Raw genomic sequence first — 15,458 nt, 5'->3', positions numbered from 1 at the left:
ATGTGCCTTGGGGTTGCTCTTCTTGCGGAATATCTCTGTGGTGTTCTCTGTATTTGCTGCATTTGAGTGTTGGCCTGTCTTGCTAGGTGGGTGAAATTTTCCTGGATAATGTCCTGCAGAGTATTTTCCAGCTTGGATTCATTCTCTTCATCACATTCTGGTACGCCTATCAAACATAGGTTAGGTCTCTTCACATAGTCCCACATTTCTTGGAGACTTTGTTCATTTTTTTTTGCACTTTTTTCTCTGATCTTGGTTCCTCGTTTTATTTCATTGAGTTGATCCTCGACTTCTGATATTCTTTCTTCTGCTTGGTCAATTCGGCTATTGAATCTTGTGCATATTTCGCGAAGTTCTCGTATTGTGTTTTTCAGCTCCTTTAATTCATTCATATTCCTCTCTAAGGTATCCATTCTTGTTATCATTTCCTCAAATCTTTTTTCAAATCTTTTTTCAAGGTTCTTAGTTTCTTTACGTTGATTTAAAACATGTTCTTTTAGCTCACAAAAGTTTCTCATTATCTACCTTCTGAAGTCTAATTCCGTCATTTCGTCACAGTCATTCTCCATCCAGCTTTGTTCCCTTGCTGGTGAGGAGTTTTGGTCCTTTCTAGGTGGCGATGTGTTCTGGTTTCGGGTGTTTTCCTCCTTTTTGTGCTGGTTTCTTCCCATCTTTGTGGATTTATCCACCTGTCGTCTGTGTAGTTAATGACTTTTTGATTGGATCTCTGAGTGGACACCCAGATTGTTGATGATGGAGTATTTCTGTTACTTGGTTTTCCTTCTACCAGTCTAGCTCCTTCGCTGTACGACTGCTGAGGTCCACTCCAGGCCCTGCTTGTCTGGGGTGCACCTGTAGCGGCTGCGGAACAGCGAGGGATGCTACCAGTTTCTTTTTCTGCTATCCTTGTCCCAGGATGATGTCTGCCCAATGTCAGTCTTATGGATATAGGGGGGTCAGGGAGTTGCTTGAGGTGACAGTCTGTAGGAGCTCAAGTGCTGAGCTGTGAGCTCTGTTGTTCATTCAGGGCTGCTAGGCTGCTATGTTTAGTTCTGCTGCACCCTAACTCGTAAGAAAAACCTCTTCTGACAGAAGCTGTGAGGACCCACAGCACGCAGACGTCCTCTGCTTAAGGCTCATCTTGGTGTCTGCAGCACTCTCTGCTTCTCTCCTAGGCGACGAGACCCAGCGGTTAGAAATCCACCATGTCTATTCTCAAGATCCATGCCAGGGAGATCTTTGACTCTTGTGGGAATCCCACTGTCGAGGTTGATCTCTTCACCGCAAAAGGTCTCTTCAGAGCTGCTGTGCCTAGTGGTGCTTCAACTGGTATCTATGAGGCCCTAGAGCTCCGGGACAATGATAAGACTCGCTATATGGGGAAGGGTGTCTCAAAGGCTGTTGAGCACATCAATAAAACTATTGTGCCTGCCCTGGTTAGCAAGAAACTGAATGTCACAGAACAAGAGAAGATTGACAAATTGATGATCGAGATGGATGGAACAGAAAATAAATCTAAGTTTGGTGCAAATGCCATTCTGGGGGTATCCCTCGCTGTCTGCAAAGCCGGTGCTGTTGAGAAGGGGGTCCCTCTGTACCACCACATCGCCGACTTGGCTGGCAACTCCGAAGTCATCCTACCAGTGCCGGCATTCAACGTCATCAATGGCGGTTCCCATGCTGGTAACAAGCTGGCCATGCAGGAGTTCATGATCCTCCCAGTGGGTGCCGCAAACTTCAGGGAAGCCATGCGCATCGGAGCGGAGGTTTACCACAACCTGAAGAACGTCAAGGAGAAATACGGGAAAGATGCCACCAATGTGGGCGATGAAGGCGGGTTTGCTCCCAACATCCTAGAGAATAAAGAAGGCCTGGAGCTGCTGAAGACTGCAATTGGGAAAGCTGGCTACACCGATAAGGTGGTCATCGGCATGGATGTGGCAGCCTCTGAGTTCTACAGGTCTGGGAAGTATGACCTGGATTTCAAGTCTCCTGATGATCCCAGCAGGTACATCTCACCTGACCAGCTGGCCGACCTGTACAAGTCCTTCATCAAGGACTACCCAGTGGTGTCTATCGAAGATCCCTTTGACCAGAATGACTGGGGAGCATGGAAGAACTTCACAGCCAGTGAAGGAATCCAGGTGGTGGGGGATGATCTCACAGTGACCAACCCGAAAAGGATTGCCAAGGCTGCAAATGAGAAGTCCTGCAACTGCCTGCTGCTCAAAGTGAACCAGATCGGCTCTGTGACCGAGTCCCTGCAGGTGTGCAAGTTGGCCCAGGCCAATGGTTGGGGCGTCATGGTGTCTCATCGTTCTGGGGAGACTGAAGATACCTTCATCGCCGACCTGGTGGTGGGGCTGTGCACTGGGCAGATCAAGACTGGTGCCCCTTGCCGATCTGAGCGCTTGGCCAAGTACAACCAGCTCCTCAGAATTGAAGAGGAGCTGGGCAGCAAGGCCAAGTTTGCTGGCAGGAACTTCAGAAACCCCCTGGCCAAGTAAGCAGTGGGCAGGCCAGCCCTTCAGTCGCCTGTTGGCTAATTAGACTCCTCCCCTCTTGTCAGCTCGGGCAGCTCCAGGCCCCCCGACCAACACTTGCAGGGGTCCCTGCTAGTTAGCTCCCCTTGCCCACCACCATGGAGTTCGCACTGCTTGCTTAGAACTTCTACAGAAGCCAAGCTCCCTGGAGCCCACTTGGCAGCCCTAGCTTTGCAGTCATGTAATTGGCCCAAATCGTTGTTTTTCTCGCCTCACTTTCCACCAAGTGTCTGGAGCAATATGAACCTCCAGGGTCATCTCCGGGGTGGCCACAGGCAAGATCACCAGTGGTTTTGTGCTCAAAATAAAAGGCATCAGTGAACCATGAAAACAAACAAACAAACAAAAAAAAAAACCCCTTTTTTTCGTCAGATGCTCTGTCGGGGGGGGGGGTTGGGGCTTTCCTTGTGAGTGTCCGCCTCACTGTCCTGCCCAGCTAGGAGGCAGTCTAGTCACTTTTTGCCTGCCGAGGCTCTGCCGTGCTGTTGTGAGGTTCGCCCTTTTCCTGCAGGCTCCGCCCTTCTGCTGTGGTCTCCGCTCTGTTGCCTTGGGCTACGCCCTGCGGCGGAGTCTCTCTGTTGTACCGGGTTGCCTTGGCAGCAGCAGGCTGCGTCAGCAATGGGCGTGTACCTCAGTAGGGACTGATTGCCTCGGTAATGGCTGATGCCCCTCCCCCGCGGAGCTGCACTTTTAAAAAAACCCTATTCACCTGGAGCATTTGGAATTGCCGTTTTGTTTGTCGCACTGCGCTCCCCCAAACGCTGAGTCCCTGGGATTTCCTGGGCTGGGTCACAGTTCAAGACCCGTTCAGTCTCAAGTTCAGCCCTCTCGGGTCTTAGTTTGTCGGTTCAACAGGGCACCCGTAACAGTGCGCTTTTGTATGGAGTGCTGTGGAGCGCCTCTGTGCTCCGGCGCGGGCCGGAGCCCCACCGGCTGCCGGCTACGCCAGCAGAGACCTTGCCTGGCGTCCCGCGTCTCTTTTATACCTGGGAATTTCCGCATTCTGTGGGCAACTAAGATCCGTCTGGAAATGCTTCCCCGACTCACCCTCTCCGTGCGTCCAGCGAGAGCTTCAATCCTGCGTTGTTCTCACAGCGCCATCTTGAGTCCTCCCCCTGGTTGTTCTCTCTTCTTTTTAATCAGTCTGGCTAGTGGTCTATTTTGTTGATCTTTTCAAAAAACGAGCTCTTGGATTTATTGATTTTTTGAAGGGTTTTTCACGTCTCAATCTCATTCAGTTCAGCTCTGATCTTAGTTATTTCTTGTCTTCTGTTGGGTTTTGACTTTTTTTGATCTTGCTCCTCTAGCTCTTTCAATTTTGACGATAGGGTGTCAATTTTGGATCTCTCCATTCTCCTCATATGGGCACTTATTGCTATATACTTTCCTCTAGAGACTGCTTTAAATGTGTCCCAGAGGTTCTGGCATGTTGTGTCTTCGTTCTCATTGGTTTCGAAGAACTTCTTTATTTCTGACTTCATTTCATTGTTTACCCAGTCAACATTCAAGAGCCAGTTGTTCAGTTTCCATGAAGCTGTGCGGTTCTGGGTCGGTTTCTGTATTCTGAGTTCTAACTTGATTGCACTATGGTCTGAGAGGCTGTTTGTTATGATTTCAGTTGTTTTGCATTTGTTGAGCAGTGCTTTACTTCCAATTATGTGATCAATTTTAGAGTAGGTGTGATGCGGTGCTGAGAAGAATGTATATTCTGTGGATTTGGGGTGGAGAGTTCTGTAAATGTCTATCAGGTTTGCTTGCTCCAGGTCTGAGTTCAAGCCCTGGATATCCTTGTTGATTTTCTGTCTGGTTGATCTGTCTAATATTGACAGTGGAGTGTTAAAGTCTCCCACTATTATTGTGTGGGAGTCTAAGTCTCTTTGTAAGTCATTAAGAACTTGCCTTATGTATCTGGGTGCTCCTGCGTTGGGTCCATATATGTTTAGGATCGTTATCTCTTCTTGTTGTATCGATCCTTTTACCATTATGTAATGGCCTTCTTTGTCTCTTTTGATCTTTGTTGCTTTAAAGTCTATTTTATCAGAGCTGAGAATTGCAAATCCTGCTCTTTTTTGCTCTCCATTTCCTTGGTAAATCTTCCTCCATTCCTTTATTTTGAGCCTTTGTGTATCCTTGCATGTGAGATGGGTTTCCTGAATACAGCACACTGATGGGTTTTGGCTTTTTATCCAATTTGCCAGTCTGTGTCTTTTGATTGGTGCATTTAGTCCATCTACATTTAGGGTTAATATTGTTATGCGTGAATTTGATACTGCCATTTTGATGCTAAGTGGCTGTTTTGCCTGTTAGTTGTTGTAGATTCTTCATTATGTTGATGCTCTTTAGCATTTAGTGTGATTTTGGAATGGCCGGTGCTGGTTGTTCCTTTCTATGTGTGGTGCCTCTTTTAGGAGCTCTTGTAAAGTAGGCCTGGTGGTGACAAAATCTCTGAGTACTTGCTTGTTCACAAAGGATTTTATTTTTTCTTCACTTCTGAAGCTCAGTTTGGCTGGATATGAAATTCTGGGTTGAAAGTTCTTTTCTTTAAGAATGTTGAATATTGGCCCCCACTCTCTTCTGGCTTGTAGTGTTTCTGCCGAGAGATCTGCTGTGAGTCTGGTGGGCTTCCCTTTGTGGGTAACTCGACCTTTCTCTCTGGCTGCCCTTTGTATTTTCTCCTTTATTTCAACCTTGTTGAATCTGATGATTATGTGCCTTGGGGTTGCTCTTCTTGCGGAATATCTTTGTGGTGTTCTCTGAATTTCCTGCAATTGAGTGTTGGCCTGTCTTGCTAGGTGGGGGAAATTTTCCTGGATGATATCCTGAAGAGTATTTTCCAGTTTGTATTCATTCTCTTCGTCCCCTTCTGGTACACCTATCACACGTAGGTTAGGTCTTTTCACATAGTCCCACATTTCTTGGAGACTTTGTTCATTCTTTTTTGGCTTTTTTCTCTAATCTTGGTTTCTCATTTAATTTCACTGAGTTGGTCTTCGACTTCAGATATTCTTTCTTCTGCTTGGTCAATTCGGCTATTGAAACTTGTGCATGCTTCGTGAAGTTCTCGTATTGTGATTTTCAGCTCCTTTAATTCATTCATATTCCTCTCTAAGGTATCCATTCTTGTTATCATTTCCTCGAATCTTTTTTCAAATCTTTTTTCAAGGTTCTTAGTTTCTTTGCATTGATTTAATACATGATCTTTTAGCTCACAAAAGTTTGTCATTATCCACCTTCTGAAGTCTAATTCCGTCATTTCGTCACAGTCATTCTCCGTCCAGCTTTGTTCCCTTGCTGGTGAGGAGTTTTGGTCCTTTCTAGGAGGCGATGTGTTCTGGTTTCGGGTGTTTTCCTCCTTTTTTCGCTGGTTTCTTCCCATCTTTGTGGGTTTATCCGCTTGTCGTCTGCGTAGTTGCTGACTTTTCGATTGGGTCTCTGAGTGGACACCCAGATTGTTGATGATGAAGTATTTCTGTTACTTGGTTTTCCTTCTACCAGCCTAGCCCCTTTGCTGTACGACTGCTGAGGTCCACTCCAGGCCCTGCTTGTCTGGGGTGCACCTCTAGCAGCTGTGGCACAGTGAGGGATGCTACCAGTTTCTTTTTCTGCTATCTTTGTCCCAGGATGCTGCCTGCCAAATGTCAGTCTTTTGGATATAGAGGGGTCAGGGGGCTGCTTGAGGACACAGTCTGTTCTTTTTAGGAGCTCAATTTCTGAGCTGTGAGCTCTGTTGTTCATTCAGGGCTGTTAGGCTGCTATGTTTGATTCTGCTGCAACAGAGCTCATTAAAAAAAACCCTTTTTTTCTCAAATGCTCTGTGTTGGGGGGTTTGGGCTTTATTTTTCGATGTCCTTTGAGGCGTCCTGCCCAGCTAGGAGGCAGACTAGCTACTGTTTGCCTGCCGAGTCTCTGCCCTGCTGTTGTGTGATTCGCCCTGTTCCTGCAGGCTCTGCTGTGGTCTCCGCCACGCCCTGCGGCGGAGTCTCTTTGTTGTAGCGTGTTGCCTCGGCAACAGCAGGCTGAGTCAGCAGTGGGCGTGTATCTCAGTAGGGACGGGTTGCCTCGGCAACGGCTGGCTGCGTCAGCAGTGGGCGTGTATCTCAGTTGGGGTGGGTTGCCTCGGTAGTGGTGGACGCCCCTCCCTCACACAGTGTCTCGGACCGTCTGCTCGGGATAGTTTGAAATCGCAGTTTTGTTCGTCCCACTGGGTATCCCAAATGCTCTGTCCCTGCAATCCCCTGGGCTGGCCTAACGTCCAAGTCTCGTTCAGTCTCAAGTCCAGCCCTCTCAAGTCTCAGGTTGCCGGTTCAACAGGGCACCCGGACAAGCGCGCCCTGTGGGGATTGCTGGGTAGGGCCAGCCGCCGCCGCCCCGGCTGCGGGCTTTGCCAGGCAGACTTACTGCCTGGCGTCCCGTGTCTTTTTTATACTTGGGAGTTTCCCCATTCTGTGGGCAACAAAGATCAGTCTGGAAATGCAGCTCGGACTCACCTCTTTGCGGATTCAACGAGAGCTCCAATCCTGGGTTGTTCTCACAGCGCCATCTTGAGTCCTCTCCAGAGCTAATGATTCTAAATATATATCGAGTCCACATTCTTTACCATTAATAGCTATCAAATATCAAATAACAAAAATAAAAATTACCTAAGACAATGATAAAAGATAGAACCAATAGTTAATTGATTTACCTTTCATTTTCCTTGATGACATTTTCAAGTTGTAGTTTCATCTCACCCACCTGTTTCTGAAAGAATAAAATATGGAGTGGCAATACATTTTCCAGACAATTAGATCCCCATTAAGTAGACCACTCATGTAAGCAATCAGATTCTGACACTAGTCTACAGATAAGAAAGACATTCTTATTTCTAACAGGGGATAATTAATATGGATAGTTAATACACAGAACACAATAAAACATTCATTTTAAATAGAATATAAATAAAATAGAAATATTTAATGTAACATAGTGAGAAATATTTATAAATTTAATTCCTATGATCTGTAGCTGTGAAAAACAAATGAAAGATATTCCTCAGTATGTCACTATAACAAATACCAGATGGTTCCTTTATCTTGAATGTATATCTTAGTTAACTCACCTCAGTTTAGGTGAAGTCCATAAAATGCTAACAATAAAGAAGGAAATGGAAGTCTTTTTTAGGAGTCATTCATTCAGTCTCTGATTCACCACCTTCATTAATTATCTAAACTCTCTGTACCATACAAAGCTGCTAAGGTAAACAGACAGGCTCACTGAAAAATGGTAGGACTGATAGAAAAATAACAAAACAAACCCTAACTAAAATACAAGGAAGAATAAAATGTACACTAGAAAGGGAATTAAATGAAGGTCTGATTAATGCTCTCTGAAGGGAGTAAAAGATGCTAGGATTTGAAAAGAAAAGGATGAGCATTTAAAGTAGGTGAAAATATCAGTAAAAACAAAAGAGCAGAAAATAAATAGTCAACTCTCAGTAAGTCTGAATGAGCAAGTCGAGAGCAGGAAAAAACAAACAAACCCTGAATTTACATGTAAAAGGATGAAAAATCTCACTTAAAACTGTAATCAATTTATGATTGTGTGTTAGTCTTGATTGTGCTTCCTAGGCTAATGGAGAGAAGCTAATCCTAGAGTACACCTTTGCAAGGGACGGGTGGAACAGGCAGTTCTCCAAGCCTTTTTCTCTCCCTTTCAACCAGAGAAGATCAAGACAGGTTGGTCTAGGAGATCAGCAATAGCAAATTCTAACTACAGATTTGGTTTGAAAGGTGAACTTTTCCAAGGTCTCCAATATGCGTTAAACACAATTAAACCAACATGAATTAATTCACTACCACATAATTGAGCGCTGACCATATATGGAGTGATATAGTGAGAGATAAAATTGCAAAGAGAGGTACAGGGTTTTGAAAATGTCATGGCAAGAGGTTTGGATTTATTGTAGCAATTATATCAATTTTATAATTTTTAAAGGAATTGATCTTTTTTTTTTTTTCCTGAGATGGGTTCTCACTGACTCCTAAGCTAGAATGTGAAAGCATAATCGCAGCTCACTACAGTCAATAAACTGATCTTTAAAAGTTGCAAAACCTTAAAGAGTATTTATTACTCCTAAATAATTATGTAAGATATATATTCACTAGCTAAGACTAAAGATGGATTGTAATATTCACACTAGACATTTCTTATGTAAAATATTTCAAAATATTTATATTTGGAAGGAAGTGAAATCCACATAGTATTTCTCACATCATCAAATTCTTCCCTACTATTTACATTTTCTGGCAGAAAATATTACATGTAGAGAATTAGACTGCTACTTTTCCTGCTTTGGAGAGATACTATTTTTTGACCGGGTCAAAAAGTCATAAGAACTAGTCCTTCTAATCAATCACATCTCTCTAAGCAACGATTCTTAGCTGTCAATTTTTTTTTCTTTAAAAAAAAGGAGTAATTATTTTTATCATCATGGACTCTTTGGCTTTCTAGCATAGTTAATTTTTCTCATAATTAATTCAGTGATCATCCTTTGGTGGTAAAGAATGCCAAATGGAAACACAAAGTTAAACATCTTAGTAAAATGGCTGATTAAAGAAATACATGAATCAGATTATAAAAATTTAAAATAATTTAATTTCAAGATAATTAGCTATTTTATGTTATAACAATCAAAGTATATAATATAGGAATTTAGAGAGAGCAAATTCAGTAGAAACTTTAAATTCACTAGTCCTAAAAATAAAAGCAAAATATCATTTGTGCAAAAGAGAGTTTTCTGTTGCTCTTTAACTGTCAACTAGAAAGATTTAAAGACATTACTGTGCTTGTCATAAATTTAAATGACTCCAGGCTAAAAAATACACAGTAAAGACCAGGAAAAGACTTTATGATAAAACAGACATTATAAGTTTAATGGAATGCTTTTATTTGAAATTTGAGTCTATAGGACAACTTTGTACATTTATGTATTTAAAAAATAACCTTGGAAATAAAAGCCTACATAATTCCAAATGCAGTAAAAAACCCTAACTTTATTTTTATAAATTGGAAGTATTATGTATTATGTGTTCTTTTAGTAAAACTACATATCAATGCATTAATTGATAAATAAGTAATTGTTAAGCTAGCTCTAATCATCTTATTCCCATAAGCCCTGGCATTTAGTCATGCATTAAATATTTAAGGGCCTACTATGTGCTACACTTGAAAGTATACAGTATGATCCCTTCATGCCCATGCATTAAAAAGAAAAGTAAGTGAGGGAGAAAGTGCTTAGTGTCTGCCACACACACAGCCCCATTCTGAGAAAATCAGTCTTGGGGGTTGCTTTAATATATTTTATTTATTTATTTATTTATTTAATTTATTTATTGAGACAGAGTCTCACTCTCTTGCCCAGGCTATAGTGCAGTGGCACAATCTTGGCTTAATGCCACTCCACCTCCCAGGTTCAAGTGATTCTCCTGCCTAAGCCTCTCAAGTAGCAGGGATTAGAGTTGTGTGCCACCATACCTGGCTAATTTTTGTATTTTTAGTAGAGACAGGGTTTCACTATGTTGACCAGGCTTGTCTTGAACTTTTGATCTCAAGTATTCTGTGTGCCTCAGCTCCCCAAAGTGCTGGGATTACAGACGTGAGCCACCACACCTGGCTGGGTTGCTTTAATATAAAGTCATTATAATCTCTTTCATTTGCATTAATGAAAGCCAATCCTGCTACCCTTGCCACAACCATATTCATCCAGGAATTGGAATCTAAACCAAATATAATCATGAGTATATTCAAGCTCTAATGAAGAGAGGTCACTACCTCCTGAAAGGCTTAGCTTGAGACATATAAGTTCTATTTAAGAAATACTTCTATTATATTGTTATCCCAGTATCAGAAAGGTCAAAATTTTAGGGAAAAATGTTACAGACATTTTCAATTCAAAGAAACACATTATAAATATTAGGTATACTCTAAACACATAGCTGACTGAAACTCAAATTGTACCCTAAACAATTTTGTGCTATTATTCTAGTTCTCCATAAGCCTACTACACATCCTAGTTTAAGCAGCCCTGAGACCCAAAATCATAGTCCATTCTGCAAGTAATGGGAAATTCAGATAGAATGAGGTAAGAAGGAAGGTCTAAAAGGGTGAGAGGCAGTTTTATGTTAAAAAAGAGAGAGAGAGAGAGATGTAAGCAACTAATGAGATTAAGAGATTCTTCTAAGCATCTAAGAAATATTTCAAGCAAGATAGCAAGAGCAAGGAAATACTGAATTAAAAGACAAAACTGAAGAGAATCTTGACTTTTTTCTTTGAGACAAGGTCCAGTTCTGCTGACTAGGCTGGAATACGGTGGCTTCACCACAGCTCACTGAAGCCTCAATCTCCCAGGCTCAAGCGATTCTCTCACTTCAGCCTTCTGAGTAGTTAGGATCACAGATGCACACCACCACACCCAACTAACTTTTTTTTTTTTTTAAGAGATAGGGTCTCACTACATTACCTAGGCTGGTTTCAAGCTCCTAGGCTGAAATGATCTTCCTACCTTAGCTTCCCAAAGTGCTGGCATTATAGGTATGAACCACTGTATCCAGCTAGAATAGAATCTTTAAAACATATGCACATATATACATGCATACACACTTACAGAGGGCCATCAATTGGTTAGTTACAGCAAATATTGTCTTCCTCATCAATGTCTTTTTAAAAAGAGGGAGTCTATTTTACTTTTTATTTATTATTATTAAAAAAAAATTTTTTTTTGAGACAGAGTCTTGCTCTATCACCCAGGCTGCAGTGCAGTGGCATGATCTTGGCTCTGCAAACTCCGCCTCCTGGGTTCAAGTGATTCTCTTCCCTCAGCCTCCCAAGTAGCTGGGATTATAGGTACACATCACCAGGCCCAGCTAATTTTTTGTACTTTTAGTAGAGATGGGTTTTCACCATGCTGGCCAGGCTGGTCTCAAACTCCTGACCTTGTGATCCACCCTCCTCAGCTACTTTTTATTTTCATAATAAAATATTTAAAAAGTCTCATAATTATGATTTCATACCTGATAATATTTCAGCTGCCCACTTAGTTCTTCTAGATGCTTATCATACTCAGTAATAAGAGGTGCTGAAAAGCTAAAAAAAAAAAAAAAGACAATAAAAAATAGAGCACATTCTAGTTTAATAAATATGTAACAAGTAAAATAAATTACACATAAAAAATTTTATGTTTAGTTTACTTAAGCAATCGATACTTTTCCTTTTTTTTCAAAACCAAGAGTTTTAAATATTTGCACAATGACTACTTTGGGCTGAAAAATTCTTTGTTGTGGGGTGGCTAGTCTGTGCACTGAAGGATGTTTAACAGCATCCTTGGCCTCTACCCATTAGATGGCAGCAGCAGCCTCACTTTCCACAGTTGTGACAAGCAAAAATGTTTCCAGACATTTACCAAATCTCTTGAGGAAACAAGGGTAAACTTGTTCCTCACTGAGAACTAATTTTTTAGACTAATTTTATACTTGCTTTTTCTTGTAAATTCAAGAACAAAGCATTTAAACTTAATAATAGCAGACCATAAACAAACATTTCTGATACTAAAAGAATTCTTTTAATGATAATTAAATATAACTAAGAAAATGACATTTTTCTGGTAATACTTTACCTTTGGTCAAATGCTAGGTTTTCAAATCTGTCGCCTCCTTCTCCTTTGCAGACAACTTTCTATAACAGAGAATGTGCATCTTAAAATGTTTTCTCACATCATTCTAGACAAAATTGACAGTGATTTAACATTAAATGCAATTAAATTTTTACAGCCTTAGAAAATCTATTTATATGATTCAAAATGATAGAAAAAGAAAAAATAAGCTCAACTGATATTGAAATATATTTGTTAAATTTAACACCCATACATAATAAAAACTATTGGTAAATTAGAAATTTGAGGAATTTTTCTTAATTTGATAAAAATATCTGCCAGAAATCTACATCAATTACAATTTAAAGGTTGAAAAGCAAGATACAAGGCTATTATTATTTACAATAGTATAAGAGAATACACTAAAAGTTACTATACAGAAGATGAACACTTAAAAAAAATTCAGTAGCTTTTTAAAATACCAGCAATAATGAGAAAACATAATAGGAAAAAAATCCTATTCACTACTATGACAAACAATAACTGGGAGTAAAGCAAACAAAAAATGGTATAGGAACTTATTGAGAAAATTAGCTTTAATAAAGGATAATAAAGAAAATCTAAACAAACATGGTACTATAACATTCATGTATGTGTGCAACGGTCAATATTTTGAGTATGTCAGTTCTCTAAATTCACTGCAACTTCATTGCATTGAAAAAATGAAGTTCCAATAGAATAATTTATAACACTTAACCTTTAAATCCTAAAGTTCCATGAATGGGTAAGTGTACAAAATTAGCCAAAATAATCTTGCCCCCCCCCAAAACAAAAAGGAAAAGAAAAAAGAAAGAGGGAAAAACTTGGCTTATTACATAGCAAAACACCACAATGCTACAGCAATTTAAACAGTATGCTATAGATACAGTAACAAATACAACAGTATACCAAACCCAGAAATAGATTCAAGCCATTTGAAGGTATGTGGTATATAAAACAAGAGGAATTATAATTGAATGGACAAAGTACTGCTATCCAAAAAATAGCACTGGATAACAAAACAAAATTAGATTTCAGCACACACTAAATAGAAAAATAAATTATAGATAAAAATCCAAATATTGTTAAAATTTTAACAATGATTGCAAGAAAATGCATTATTGACCTTGAGTTAGACAATGCTTTCTTAACTTCACAATTGCAGAAATTTTTGTCTGTTTTGTTCACAAATATCCCAAGAAGCACCTGCCATGCTTTTTTGCTCAAATTACATTTGTTAGCTGGAAGGCACCAGGAACAAAACCTATAAATGGAAAGACTGACACATTTTCCAACATTCAAATTTAAAACTTCTATACAGCTGAAGACACCATAAGCAAAGTTAAAAGACCATAAGAAAAGTTAAAAGACAGTATAGAAAACCCAGAAATAGATTCAAGCATTTATAGGCAGGTATTAGCATTTGTAACATGACCAGAAATTTAGTATCTATGGAGTATTGAGAAACATTTAAACACAAGAGGTACCATGTTGTTCAGTGGAGCCTTTGCTATAAAACATACCTAACAAAATGTCTTTTAACAGAATAAATAAAAAATGATACAACAGAATCCTATAAGTAGTACAAAAATTAAACTTATATGTATCAAAATAGAAACATCATAAAAAACAAAGAAGTTATTTCTAGGGTTGGAGAGAAGAAAATAAGACAGAGAAGAAAGGTGTTCAAAGAGATCACTAAAAGCATCTGTAATCTTCTGGCTTTTTGAAGGGAGAAAGTATTCATAATCACATATATATTAAAGAGTAATTTTAAAATATAACTCAAAGAAGCCTCTGATTTCTAAAGTTTCACTTGATTAATTTTTGACATCTTTACTCTGTAAATACTTACTTACCTACTATGTGCAAGGGCCCATACAAGGTACAGTAAATAATACAAAGATGAACAAACAATTCATAGTCCTTATCCACTGAATGGATTGTAGAATTATAGGAAGAAACAGGCAAATAAGCAAGAGCAATAATAAGAATAAAGATATACCATGAAAGAGGCATAGAATGGTGAGAATGAGATGAAAGGAAGTTAATCAAAACTGTTTTTATTCAAGTACTACCTACATACAGAAGATACACAAATTATACGTATAGAGCTAAATAATTCTCACAAAGTGAATATACTCATGTAACCAGATCTCAAATCAAGCAACAGAATACAAGTACTCTTCACTTCGTATATTGGTGTAAATGTCTTCATTTTACACAGTTCTGTGGAAACATCAAATCCAAGTAGGGACAAAGTTCTGATACACACGAGTTTTAGTTAACATGGTACTGCAAAAAATGAGAACTACTTAAATGACCAACAACCCCAAACCCCTAAGTCACTACCTCCAGGTTCCATGTGGAACTCAAATCCTGACTTCTAAGAGTAGAGAATCATTTTGCCTGTTTTTAAAAAATTTATAAAAATATAACCATACAGCATATGTTCTCTTATGTCTGGCTTCTTTTGCTCAACATTGGGTTTGTGAGATTTATTTTTACTGCTGCAAGTAATTTTGGTTAGTTCATTCTTATTGACACATACTATTTCACTTATAGATATGCCACAATATATTTATGCATTCTACTATTAAAGTATTTGGGTTGTTCATTATTTGGCTATTATGAATAGTGCTGCTAGAAACATTCTTGAAAAGATCTTTTTGGTATATGCATTTCTGATGGGTATACCTATAGGTAGAAATGATGACTCATAAGGTCTGTATCAGTCAGATCTATAAGAAAATGTCAAACAATTTTCTGAAGTGATCTTAACAATTTATTCTCCCACAGTCAGTATGTGAGAGCTATTCTTCATCTTTGTCAACACTTGGAATTATACCTTTCACTCTAACCAGTGGATGTAGTAGTATCTCATTGTGGTTTGAATTTCCATTTATCTGATAATTAATGAAGTTGAACACTTTTTTACAGTTATTAAGCATTTTAAATACACTCTTTTGTGAAGTGATAGTTCAGATCTTTGATCTGCTTCCTAATGGAAACAGTTATTAATTTGATGACATTCCTCATATATTCTAGGGTTTTGCAAGATTACAAATATATTCTCCCATTCCATAGCTTGCCTTTTTACTTTCTTTTTGTCTTTGCTTTTTTTTTTTTTTAAATTTTACTTTAGGTTCTGGGATATATGTGTAGGTCATGCAGGGTTGTTGCATAGGTGCATACATAACCAGGTGGTTTGCTGCCTCTATTCCCCCTTCATCTATATTTAGCATTTCTTC

The 15,458-nt window shown here is 39.4% G+C and overlaps 1 protein-coding gene and 1 pseudogene across 6 annotated transcripts in view; one reads left to right on the top strand and one right to left on the bottom strand.

Moving 5' to 3' along the window:
* Window positions 1-15,458, bottom strand: part of SCLT1 (sodium channel and clathrin linker 1) — a 245,784-nt gene that overhangs the window by 182,146 nt on the left and 48,180 nt on the right. For all 5 annotated transcript variants that reach the window (XR_008480049.2, XM_054252918.2, XM_008992707.5 and 2 more), the window contains 3 exons: window positions 12,193-12,251; window positions 11,591-11,663; window positions 7,228-7,283 (listed from right to left, as the gene is read on the bottom strand). Coding sequence is in view for 4 of the 5 variants with exons in the window: in XM_054252918.2 (XP_054108893.2) it covers window positions 7,228-7,283; window positions 11,591-11,663; window positions 12,193-12,251 (188 nt within the window). In the remaining variant the exon portion in view is untranslated. The remainder of the gene's footprint in view (window positions 1-7,227; window positions 7,284-11,590; window positions 11,664-12,192; window positions 12,252-15,458) is intronic.
* Window positions 1,089-2,865, top strand: LOC103791845 (alpha-enolase pseudogene; annotated as a pseudogene). Its single transcript, XR_008480050.2, has one exon. The product of XR_008480050.2 is annotated as an alpha-enolase pseudogene (transcript).

This window comes from Callithrix jacchus, chromosome 3 (genome assembly GCF_049354715.1).
Source record: "Callithrix jacchus isolate 240 chromosome 3, calJac240_pri, whole genome shotgun sequence".
NCBI classification, from domain to species: domain Eukaryota; kingdom Metazoa; phylum Chordata; class Mammalia; order Primates; family Cebidae; genus Callithrix; species Callithrix jacchus.
Note: the sequence above shows the minus strand (reverse complement) of the source record. Positions and strands in the feature narration are given on the sequence as shown.